Consider the following 12,086-nt stretch of genomic DNA (forward strand, 5'->3'; position numbering starts at 1 on the left):
CTAATAATCACAGTAATATTCTATTGAGGTGCTTTCTAGATGTGATTCAGGTCAATACGTGCTAATCTTTAAGGGTGCGGCGCAGTCTAGTAATCACAGTATTATCCTAGAAGGCACAAGATAATAGTCACAGTACTATCCCAGAAGGAACAAGCTAATAATCGCAGTACTATCCCAGAAGGCACAAGCTAATAGTCACAGTACTTTTGAAGGAGGAAGAGCCCCCTCCGTAAGCGATGCACAAGGTTTTTAAATTAATCTTTTTTTTATGGGTAGTGTGGTAAGTCAGAAGAAGGAGCTTGGCAAAGGGGTGGCATTCTGCACAAAGCCTTTATTGACATAATAAGAAAAAGACCTACCTTTCCTTATCCTACCTGACAGAACTCTAACTAGAGTACTCGACATCAGGGTGATTTGTCCTAAGCAAAAAAAGTCTGTCCTCTATCCAAAAACTATGCTACTCTGACCCTACCACTAATCAAAAGGTTCACCAAATAAATAGGGGCTCAGGATAATGACTGTGTTCTACTGGCCTGGCTGGCTCAGCCTTACTGATTGCTCTTATAATCTCTTGTAATAGTTCCGATTAGCCCCTGCAGTTACTTAAGGGGGCTTCTTTGGTCTTTCTCAAGTGTCCAATGACTATTGGTACTGAATGTCCATAATGGTTCTTTTCTTAACTGTTGTTAATATATTGTCTCTTCTGGTCTCTTGGTTCTGGATCAATAAAGTGTTCTTCCCACTATTATGGCTAGGGGGGTTACTCCCATAGGACTCTTTTCTTTTCTTAGGGTTTCCGCACTCACTATGACGAGGGAGATTACTCCCGTACCACTCTTGAACTTTAGGTGTTCACAATTTCCGGACTTCTCCTGCGTCTCCCGCTGCTTCCGTTACCTCTGACTCAGTGGGTGCATGTCAATGGTTCTTCCTGGGGTCACGGGCTAGTTTCTCTCTTCTAGACACCTTCAGCGTTTTATCTTCCCAGCCCCTTGTCTCGTTCTGTGGCTCCAAGAAGCCCTTGAATTGGCGGTCACAGCGCTGTTTACGGGTCACCTCCTTGAGATCATGCCACCGTCAGGATTATCCAAAGCTAGGAGTCAGTCTGCCCTTTGCCTGCTCCCATATTTCTTCTCCGTCAGATCTACGTCATCTCCTGGACTGAGGACCAGCTTTCTTCCGTGGACTTCTCCCCAGGTTTGAGTTTCCTGAGCTCTGCTGGCTTGACACCTGCTTCTCTCCCCTTCAACGAGTTCTTCCTGTGTTTTTATCTTGTGTCATTGCTTTCTCCGCCCACAATCCCAGAAGCGATACGAGTCTTTTTTTTGCATCCAAGAGGTATTCATAATGCCTCCTTGGGGGCAACTATTCCCAGTACTAGCTGTCTTCGCAGAACAAGTGGTTATTACTCCTTCACTTTTTTTCCCGGTATTACCAGGATCCAACCTGTTGCCATACTTCAGGTCTCTTTCACTTTTCCTCTTCTCAGTGGTTTCAGGTCTTGGTTGAGCAAAATAAGAGATCTTCCCATAGCAAACCGCAGTTTCTTCAGGTTGGATTTCTTGTAACATTTCATATCAAAGAGGATTAGGGAATTCAAGCACTGAACGGGAGTCCCGGTCCCAAAGAGGGGAGTCTCTCCCTGTGAGGTTCCACTTACTGCCACTCCTAGGGGGAATGTTGGCTCACCTCTCTAGCCCCTGGGGAAGGGCCACCCTCTGGGTAGAAGTGACAAGATCCTGTGAATCGTCACAGTAGCCAGTGTAGAGTATGTAACGCTGGTGTGATATGTTCAAATTGCTTCATTCTGAGAAGTAGCCTTGCTGTTGCATTTTGAATTCTATTGTTTCCTCAATAGGTAATCAGGGAGTCCGAGATAGAGGCTGGTTGCATAGTGTAGTTCGGATAGTATTAGAGAAATTATGGTCATGACCCTGTATGTGAATGTTAAGTAACATAAGATGCGGCGTAGCATGCACAGCTGGGAGAAACAGCGTATGACTATGGCTTTGACCTGTGGATCAAGAGTGTGGGTGTTGTCCATTGTTGTTCTAAGGTTTCCTACTATGCTTGACGAGTTTGGGCAGGGGCCCATCTTGTCAGGATAAGGTTATTGTGGTGGAGTTAGAATCTGTTTGAGTTTTAGTCTGTCTACTGTCATCCATGCGTCCACCTGTGCAAAGGCAGTTTTGAATGCCTGGGGCGTTTCGAATTTTAGAACAATTGTGTGTCATCCGCATAGTTGTAGCAGGAGATACCAGATTAATCGATGATGTCTTGTAGGGGTGCCACGTAGATGTTGAAAAGTAGATGGGAGTGTGTGGATCCTTGGGGTACTCTGAAGTTAAGTGGCCGAGGGCGGGAATTGTAGGGGCCAAAGATAGTGGTTTCTGTTCTACCTGTGAGAAAGGAGGTGATCCAGTGTGTAGCCGTTTCTTTAATGGCAATATCTTCCACACTTTTTACGAGGATCTCGTGACTAATGGTGCCAAAAGCAGCTGAGATGTCTAGAAGGATGAACGCACTCTCGAGTTGATCCAATTCCAACAGAGATTGGTCTTAAGCAGGGCTGCAATTTGGCTGTGGTCCTGTTTAATCTTTATTTATCAGATATGGATGTTGGATGGAGTGACAATGTTATTTTTCCCGTTAAGTTGGGGCAGCTAGCGCTAAATTGGATTGGGTTTGCTGATGACCTTCTGTTCTTGGATCGTACCCCATATGGACTTCAGACAACATTAAATGTGTTTCGTAGCTTTGCAGAAAGACAATCTTAAAATCAATACTGCAAAATCGTTCATTGTTTCTTTTCCAGATGGCAGGAGGAAGATTGCAAAGTTTACCTGTTTAAATGGGCCATGTATCCCACAGATGCAGTCAATACGATATTTGGGCTATACACTTTCTTATTAATATTCCCTAGCTATGTGGAAGAACTTGCTTAATGATAAAGCAAAGATGCTGACCTCTCAGATGCGGATAATTTTCTAAATGTTTTGTCAATTTTCGGTTATGCCCTGCATTCAATATTACCTGCTAAAAGTAGAACCTATTGTGCTATATTCATTAGATATTTGCACTTTGGACATTGAGTATTTCCTTGATATGTTACACGGCAGAATGTGGAAAAAGATGCTTGGTTTGGCGATGTCAATTCGGAACATGCTTATTTGCCACAAACTTGGGTTATTGCCCCTGTCGGCAAAGTGGCATTGGCGTAGGCTTAATAATTATGTCAAAATCCTTGTCCCGTCCAAACAAACTTTATATGAAGATTTTGGTGTTATGCCAACAAACGGGCGTGTACCGTCGATCTTGAAATTAAAAAATAAAATGGAAGCAATTTTAGAAGACACGCCGATTCCAAAGGAAGATCTTGTTGTGGCCCTCCCTTCTTGCAAAAGAACATTTCAGAGGTATTATTGGTGCATGTTGGCAGATAAGATTGGGCAGAGCAGGGCATACTATGAATATGCTAAATTCCGCAGAAAATGGGGTGACAGGGTACGATATCTAGATATCTTCCCATGTAATAGGGTGAGAAAAATGTATATGCGCTATAAGTTCAACCAACTGTTGACTCATGAAAGGGTCCAATATTGGAATTACACTGGGGAAACTCGACACCTTGAGGATGTCGTTTTTTGTGTACAAACAACTATACTTGAATCCCTAAAGCATTTGATCATGTATTGCGAGTTCTTTGAATCGACTAGATCTAGTATATTTGGAGCTTACTTATCTTCATCGTCTTTGATGATTATAGAAAGCTTTTGGGAAAGTTGTATGTGGGGGACTAATCAAAAGTCACTGATTAGGTTAATCAAATTACTGGAGGTTATTGAAGAGAATCTCTCCCAAAAGTCCATTATCTAGTGTCTCGCCCGCCCATCATGTATAGCGATATTAGTTATAGGTGCCATCTCGGTGGCTATGAATAATGTTGTATCTGCTAAATGAAATGGTATTAGTAATTATTATTCACAAATGTTTTATTTTATGGAAGGGCAAATTGTTTCAGCCAATGAACTGTTAATTGAATTTGTGAATGATTGAGATTTGGTGATTGTTTTAGATATTTATGTGATTTTATGTGAATATTGAAATTACTGTAATTGGAATTCTAAATTTTGTTTTCCGTGATTGTTTTCATGAGTGATTTTTGTAAAGGTTTTTTTTTTTAAAAAAAAAACAATAAAAATGATAACTTTCTAATAACACTATGCAATTATAATAAGCACCTAAGCTATGTAATTAAACTTACTATGTAAATAAAAGTGACACACAACTATGACAACCATATTGTTATACTGCCTCCACATCTATACTATGCAAATATACATTTGCGCATTTATTCTAGTATAATGGTATAGCTAATGTAATGATGTGGCTACAACAGACACTTAAATGGTAAAACTCTATTATGCAAAAGACGAGCGTACAGTCGGGGATCGAAGAACTCACTTCAGGATGCACACACAAGTTTTTTCGAGAACTCAGTGCCAGTCCCAGGAACGATATCTTTTCACCAGTCTCCTTCTCATAGAACTCCAGCAGCTTCCTCAACTCCTCAATGACCTGTTAAAAAAGATGGGGCACCCTCGTTTAGATAGGCAAACATTAACAAGTTCTCTGAAGCACTCAGAATAACCCACCAACAGCTCCAAGCAACATGGTCACAAGCCAACACTTTTAATATTACATCTATAAATGGTAATAAAATAAAAGGTCAGTAGTGCCTTTAGTTTCAAAATGTCTGGTTGAATGTTTGGGTATGAAATCAGGTTTGTTATCCCCTTTTATGTCATGAATTATGGATACAATGAGGACACAAAACAACTCATGATCATAGCAGAACCAAAATTACTCCAGCATATTTAACACACACAAAGAAACTACCCATTGACAGAGGAAGCAGTGGGAGTTCAAAACTGTAACAATGTAATTTGGAATAGGTTCAGCATGTCGAAATGGGATTGGAGAGGGTTAATTCAGTTCATGTGGCTAGGAAGAGTAATGAAGCACTGCCCTTTTCATTTAGCATATTGTAACACAAACATGAAAGGGAATCAGTAAGTGTTTGGATGGTTTCTCTCTTCCCCGTTTTCTTGTGACGAGGGAGACAGACCAAAAGCTTGTTAAAAGGGTTTACTGAAAGCTCTCTCTACCGCACTTACTGTTAGACGTGGCTGAGCAATCAAGGGCAACATTTACTACTGAAGTCCCCATCCATTGCAACCCTTTTTGCCTCATTTTGGTTACAAGGTCCTGAGTCGGCATGGGTGCTTCTTAAGCACCCCACCTGTGCCCTAGGGTGAATATTTAACCCTACATTAGTTTTACAGGGTAGGCTGGTGGCAGCTGTTATTTAGGTTTGGCTTCACCAAGTGTGCATGCAATTTTACTGCATTGGTAGTCCATTGTACCTTTTTGGTAGCCATTTAGGTACCAATGTATTTTATTTTGTTATGGCCTGCTCGCTGCCATTTTGGCTTCCTTTGTTCAGGGTAACCACAACATAGGATTAAAATGGCAGTCCTGCCCATGTGGGCTCTTTATGAGCAAAGTGAGGCAGCCTCATTATTGGTTTCTAATGTTTTAGGCTATTTTATGTTCCTGGGCTGACCATCTCATATCATGTGGGGGTGGGTAGGGTAGCAGATTCACAGCTAATCAGGGGTTTCTGCCTGCTGTCCCATTGTCCCTAATCCCCTATTATGATTGGTGAGCCGGGTTATGCCCACTCTTGTGAATGGTGATAATTCAGGGGAAACCCAATACCAAAGCTCAGTTCTGCTGCTGGATTTGACCAAAGAGCAGGGTTACTTAGCTGCAGAGAGATTTCCCACCGTTGCTGCAATTTAAGAACCATATTTGGGCATACAAATTGAATGAGGAGTCCTTGGCTAATCTCCAGTTTGGGTTTTTGGCTACCGGTCATTCTTCCTGGGCTATCTCTGTCCTCCTGCTAGAATTGGTTCCTGCACACCACACCTAGAAAACAAGGGTCTACTTATCAGGATGTCTAGACCTCTTTGGAACCAACTTTCAGGAAGGAAATATTGAATACTTATCTCTGGGCCCTAGATTATTTGAGATACTCACTCTCAAAAGGTCCCTGGGGTCTGGGCTTGAGACAATTCACAGGTGGGTCTCAACCGCATTTGCCCACTGGTTTCCATTGGAGCCTCTCCTGATGTGCTGCATCTTCTTCTGGGGCTCCTGGTTCTCAAACCACCTCTTCATTGAGTCTCCACTATTCCTCCCTGAGGTTGTTTTCTGCCGAATCCAAGCCTGTGGGGGAGAACTGGTATTTGTCTGCATATTCCCATTCAGACGGATGGCCTATTGACATTGTCCCATTGATTGCTAGTGAACCTTTCTACTCATCTGAAACTTCCCAAAAGTGACTTTTCGGCGGGTACTTATCTGCCGTTGGAAGCTTTTCCTGCATCCAGTTTGGTCCCAGTGAGTTTCAGACCAAAGGCTAAACTTTTAGCACTTATGTGATTTTTTTAAATGTATTTTTAAAGTCCTGCTCTCAACGCCTGTGAATGTTAAGGCATATTTACACTATTTCTTGGTGACACTGTGACTATATTTTCCCTGAAACTTAATGTCTTGGTCATTCTTGCTAAAATAGATCCGGTCTTTAGGTGGTGCCGGGTTGTGTTTTAAAATTATGTTTCCCCTCTGAGACCTTCATTAACTTTAATGTGTGTATTTATATTTTTCAAGTACTATGTCCGACAGGTCTAGAAATATTGTAACTTTGTTGGCGTTGGGATACTGAATGATTACTTTAACTGTGTTTGGATGTCTGGTTTCCTGTTCTGCCGACATCTTGTCTCAATATGGTGTGTGCCAATCACCAGATAGTGGACCTACAATATATTAAGGAATGTGTTGTGTTTTATGTGCTGTCCAGTCATTTGGTCGACAGACAAATGGTTGACACAATTTGGTCGAAAGACAAATGGTCGAATTTTTATTTAATTTATATATATATTTTTCAGGTTTTCGTTTAGGAAAAAAAAGGGGTTTTTTTAGCAAAAAAGGGGGTGGAGGGGACCCCCCCAAAAAAAAAAAAAAAGTGAAAATACAAAAAAAAAACATTCGACCATTTGTCTTTTGACCAAATTGCGTCGACCATTTGTCCTGTCGACCATTTATTTTCGACCAAATGACTTGTAACCGTTTTTTGTGCAGGCATTAGGTATTTTAACAGTACATTTTAATGTCTGATTACATCCCCTCCCATATCACTATTGCTAGGACTGGTTTTCTGCACTCTGGCCTGTTGGACAGATGTATACAAGAACACCCTATCATTGGGACAGGGACAACTCTGAGTTATAGTCAAACCAGTTCAAGGTAGCTAACAAGTGGTCAAAGTCTCAGGAATGCTGAGTGCAATAATTCCAGAAATACTACACAACATCCGAAAAGGAAGGTAAATAAATGGGTCATGCCCCTCCTGAAAAAAACCCAACCTAGAGCCAAACATTACGACAAACTACAGACCCATGAGACGGGTCCCATTCCATTTAAAGATAATAGACAGAGTAGCATATCTCCAAATACAAAAGCAGTTGGAAGATAATCTTCTCGGTCTACGTCAGTCTGGCTTCAGACCCAGACATGGAACGGAAACAGCACTTCTGGATTTAAAGATCCAAATGGATGAAGCTAAAGACAAGGGCAAGTTGGCCATCCTGCTCCTGCTGGACCTATCAGCAGCGTTCGACCTTATGGACCACCGAATCCTGACTGAACATCTCACTTCCGCAGCAGCATTCTCATCAAATGCCAACAGTTGGATAGAATCCTTCCTCACAAATAGGACAACCAGAGTATTCGCACCCACTGTGGCTGCGGAGCCAGCTCCAATCCACTGTGGAGTACCCCAAGGCTCTTGTGTTTCACCTATGCTTTATGATATTTTCATCAAGCTCCTCTTCGATTAGCTTGATAACCTGGGTGTCACCTACAATAATTATGCGGACGACACTCAGGTCCTCATCACTCTCATTGGTTGCTATGAGAGAGATTCTAGAAAGCTTAGTGAAATCTACCTCGAAATACAGGCCTGGTTGGCCACACACAGACTTTGTCTAAATGACGACAAGGCTGACCTCTTGATCGTCGGCACCCAAGCCTGTCTCAACAAACTCAACCACTCGTACAACTCCTTTAACATCGATGGCAACATAATTAAAGTTGCCAAGAGGTTAGAACCCTTGGTATTTACCTAGATTGCACCCTCTCACTTAAAGAACAAGTGAACACTACAGCCTCCGCTACTGCTTATACCAATAAACTAATCAATGCGTGCAAACCGTTCCTATCCACAAATAGCTGCCTTACGCTAGCCAGGGCCTTGATCTTGTCAAAACTAGATTATTGTAACACACTATTCCTAGGATCCTTCGAGCATAACCTGGATAGATTGCAAGTTCTCCAGAACAATGCCCTTCGCTGTGCCTTGACCATACCAAGCTCCTGCCATATCTCGACCATCAGACGCGACGCTCACTGGCTACCAATGCATGACAGAATTAAACTTTGTACACGTGTCATCACTCACAAATGTTTGGCTAACGTAGCCCCTCAATATTTGTCAGCGAAATTCTCAAGACATCACTCTACCAGACCCACCGGATCTACATACCTACACTGCCTCAATATATCCAAGTATAAACTGAGGATGGCAGGAGGGTATAGCTTCCCAGTACTTGCAGCCAAATGCTGGAACACCCTCCTGCCAGCTATCAGAGCTGAACCTTCCTTCTGGCACTTCAGACACAAAGTGAAAGACTGGCTCTTTGCCTAACCACTCCAGCATCCACTCTCGAACTAAATCAATTCTAGCCAACTTCTGAGTAATTACTTTTGTTACCTTTCACCCGTGTTAGTCTTATCTGTCTTGACCTGCTCTTATGGGCTACCACGATCCAGGTTATACGCGTACTGATCACTTTGTATCGATGATTGCCAGTCCTAGGACCACTCTTGTAACATGTGCTTTCTATTCTTTCATCGCCTGCCATGTTGATTATTGCCATTACCATTCTGACCACCTGTAACCTGGTCCTATGCACTATTCAATCTGCTGCATTTGTAACTGTAACGATTCTGTTATGCTCAAGCGCCCAGATACCTCAGGGTTAAGTGCGCTCTACAAATCAATAAACGAAACTAAACTATTAAAATACTGTCAGATCCCAGGAATCACAAAACCCTAAATTCAAAAGTCCAGCCCTATATTGATGGGGCCTTATGCCCAAAGGTTCAGCAAAGTTCCAAGGACATTTGTGAAGCGGTAAAGAAAATAGGGTAGGGGTTCTGGGGATTGTTCCAGGAGTTAGAAGACACACTGTTGCAGTCAGCAAAACTGTTCCCGAGTTTAGGAATGCTTGCGCAAGAAAGCAATGGCAAAACCAAAAAGTGTCAAACTTTTAAAAGGGGGGATATAGTGGCTTCGAGTCATGGCGTTCGGCTTTGCTCTGTGAGAGCTCCCGGCTGGCGCCACGCTACCAGCCACAATGCCCGGTGATATCTGAGGTCTACACCTGCCAAGAAGCAATGCTGTGCTGTGCAAAGGCTAGTGCACGTCCTGGAAGCCTCCCGATGCGAAACCGCGTAGGCTAACGCCGGTTCCGCCGTGCTCTGCGGATCCCGCTTTCAGACTGCGAAGAAAATGGCGAACTGCATCTATTCCTGCCGGGACCGTTGGAGATGCGGCCTGATCTGAGCCTGTGACACGGGTTAGAGGCAGAGGGGCTCCGGGACCTGCCCCCGGCGAGGCGGACCACCAGCAGCATCCAGTGGAGCGCAGAGCCGAGTGGGGCTCCACTGACGAGCGGCGCCTTCCTCTTCCCTGCGCCTGGCGGCCTCCCCTCCCCCCGCTGCACCAACTGTTGGGGTGCCGATCCCCGGCGCGCTTCTGCGGGGGCTGAGGCCTTGGAGGGCCTTGGAGGTCCCGCCTCCCGGGATCTTCGTCCCCCCCTCCTGAGGGTGGACTGCGGCATCGGACTCGGGGCCAGGACCGACCCAGAGGCGACCCGCTGGGTGCCTGTTTCCGGGCCCAGGCCGGGGCTCCGGGAGGCTGCTGGAGGCAGTGGAGACCGTGGTGGGCCATCGGGCTCGGCGGCGGAGGTGAGCCCAGCGTCCGCCCTGGTTGCGAGCCCCCCCTCCAGGAGCGCATCGGAAGTGAGCATTCTGCTGCAATCAGGCCCGAGCTGCACAGCCTCTGCCCGGCCCTGGTCGCAGGGGCCCTGCTGGGGACACCTCACACCCTCTGCCTTTGAGGTGGGTCCTGTTCTTGGGGATCTTGCGCTCAGCCCTCTCCCGTAGCTCCTGCACACACCCCAGCGCAGTCCGTGGGGGCCGCAGCGGACCCCTTGGGCCCCCCGTGACATCTACCCGAGGCACAAACGCCGCCGCGGATGGGGGCCTGATCCACACGGACCTGGGGGTCCCGTCTCCACAGGGGCCCTGGTCGCAAGGGCCCTACCGCTGTGGAGGCCTGGGTACCCTCCCCACCTGGCAAGATTCTCTGAGGGCCCCCTGACTTCGCTCCGGATACAGCACACCGCCCTGGAGGGACAACATCAACTGACCCCCGGGAGCCTGGGGGTTCACCCCTTCGCGAACAGCTCTCGCTGACTAGCCTTACATCATCATCATTCCTGGACACCCACAAGCCGCTACTCCCTCCCCATCCCCCTGGACTGAGGCCCAACAGGCGTTTGGGGCCGATCACAGCACGGTGGAAGAGCCTGCCTGGGGGCTCCCCTCCCGAGGCCAACTCAGTGCGGCACCGACCCACACATCACCGCCCGGGGGAGTGCCCTGGCCCCACATCCAGCGCAATTCAAGGTAAGGCGGCACCTGCCGTACCTCACCCAGTGGGAGTCCACCGAAGTGCTCCAAGAACTGAGCATCCCCCCCACCCCCCCGGGCTGGGCCGGCTCCTTCGCTTCACCACCTGGGCCTGGGGCTGAGAGTTCTGACTTGGCCCCTAAGTGAATCCGACTCCCCTGGACGCTCTGCAGCTTTAAGTGGTAAATTGGGGGGTCAGGGGCCTGAGGCTGCCTCCGAGGAATTCTCCCTTCAGCAAGGTCCTAGGGGGTGATCCATACCTCTCAAGCCATCGTCCCCTCCCCCTCGTGGCACAAGGCAGAGGTAGCACAAGCTGTCAATCCCCAAAATTCCAGGCCTCAATGCGTAATGGCTACGTCTGCAGCGTGGTAGCCCAAACCTCGAACTGATCAGCCACAGATGGGCTCGGGGGCACTTCCCAAGGCTCTGTTTCACAGGACACCAAGCAGACGTCTGAAATGGATGTTCCTCCACTCCCAGTGTCGAAGCTCCAACAAAGGACTTCTAAAGATCTCTTGCCAGACTGGGCTCTACCTACACACACACACCTACACACACACACACACAACACACACAAAACCCAAGGTTTTCCCAGGTACCGCATTGCTCTTAAAAAGGAATCTCCTGACCTAGCAGGTCAGGAAGAAAGCCACAGAAGATGGTAAAAAGAACAAGCAGAAACCTCCTGGCGCCGCCATGTTAGACACTAGCACAGTTAGCAGCCAAACGTAGTAAATGCAGTAGGGCTAAAATAAAGTATTGCAAAAATAGTCAAAATGCAACTGCTGCCACCAGCTTGTCTTTTAGGCACACCAAAAGTAACCAAAACATCCTCTCAGTGTATGCTAGGGTCATATACTAATAACTGCATTGTAAGATGCATTGTGCAATGATACACAGTTACCTTGTAGCAAGAGAAGGGAAACAGTTTCCCAGTACTGACAGCCTTAAGGACTTGTCAGTTTCCTCATGACAAATGAGCAAAGGTCAGGGGAGTGAAGCTAAGGGCTGCACTTCACTGGATAAATGTCAGTTCAGATTCGAAAATAAAAGCAAAAAGTTTGGGGGACCACAGAAATGGGGGGGGGGGAGTTGCCTAAAGATCAATCTTTCCCTCAAATAAATGTTGTGTACCCATCCTTAAATAGTTGTGATAGGGTCAAGGGCTTGGCCCAGTCATGGGTGAACGAGACACCTCTCAG

The 12,086-nt window shown here is 46.0% G+C and overlaps 1 protein-coding gene across 2 annotated transcripts in view; it reads right to left on the reverse strand.

The window, feature by feature from the left end:
• The window catches only part of ERCC2 (ERCC excision repair 2, TFIIH core complex helicase subunit), a 1,037,455-nt gene that overhangs the window by 770,586 nt on the left and 254,783 nt on the right, over window positions 1–12,086 (reverse strand). For both annotated transcript variants that reach the window (XM_069644679.1, XM_069644680.1), the window contains exon 5: window positions 4,465–4,578. In XM_069644679.1, coding sequence (XP_069500780.1) covers window positions 4,465–4,578 — 114 coding nt within the window. The remainder of the gene's footprint in view (window positions 1–4,464; window positions 4,579–12,086) is intronic.

Source organism: Ambystoma mexicanum, chromosome 2p, assembly GCF_040938575.1.
Source record: "Ambystoma mexicanum isolate Mex_15411 chromosome 2p, UKY_AmexF1_1, whole genome shotgun sequence".
In the NCBI taxonomy this organism is placed as follows: Eukaryota; Metazoa; Chordata; class Amphibia; order Caudata; family Ambystomatidae; genus Ambystoma; species Ambystoma mexicanum.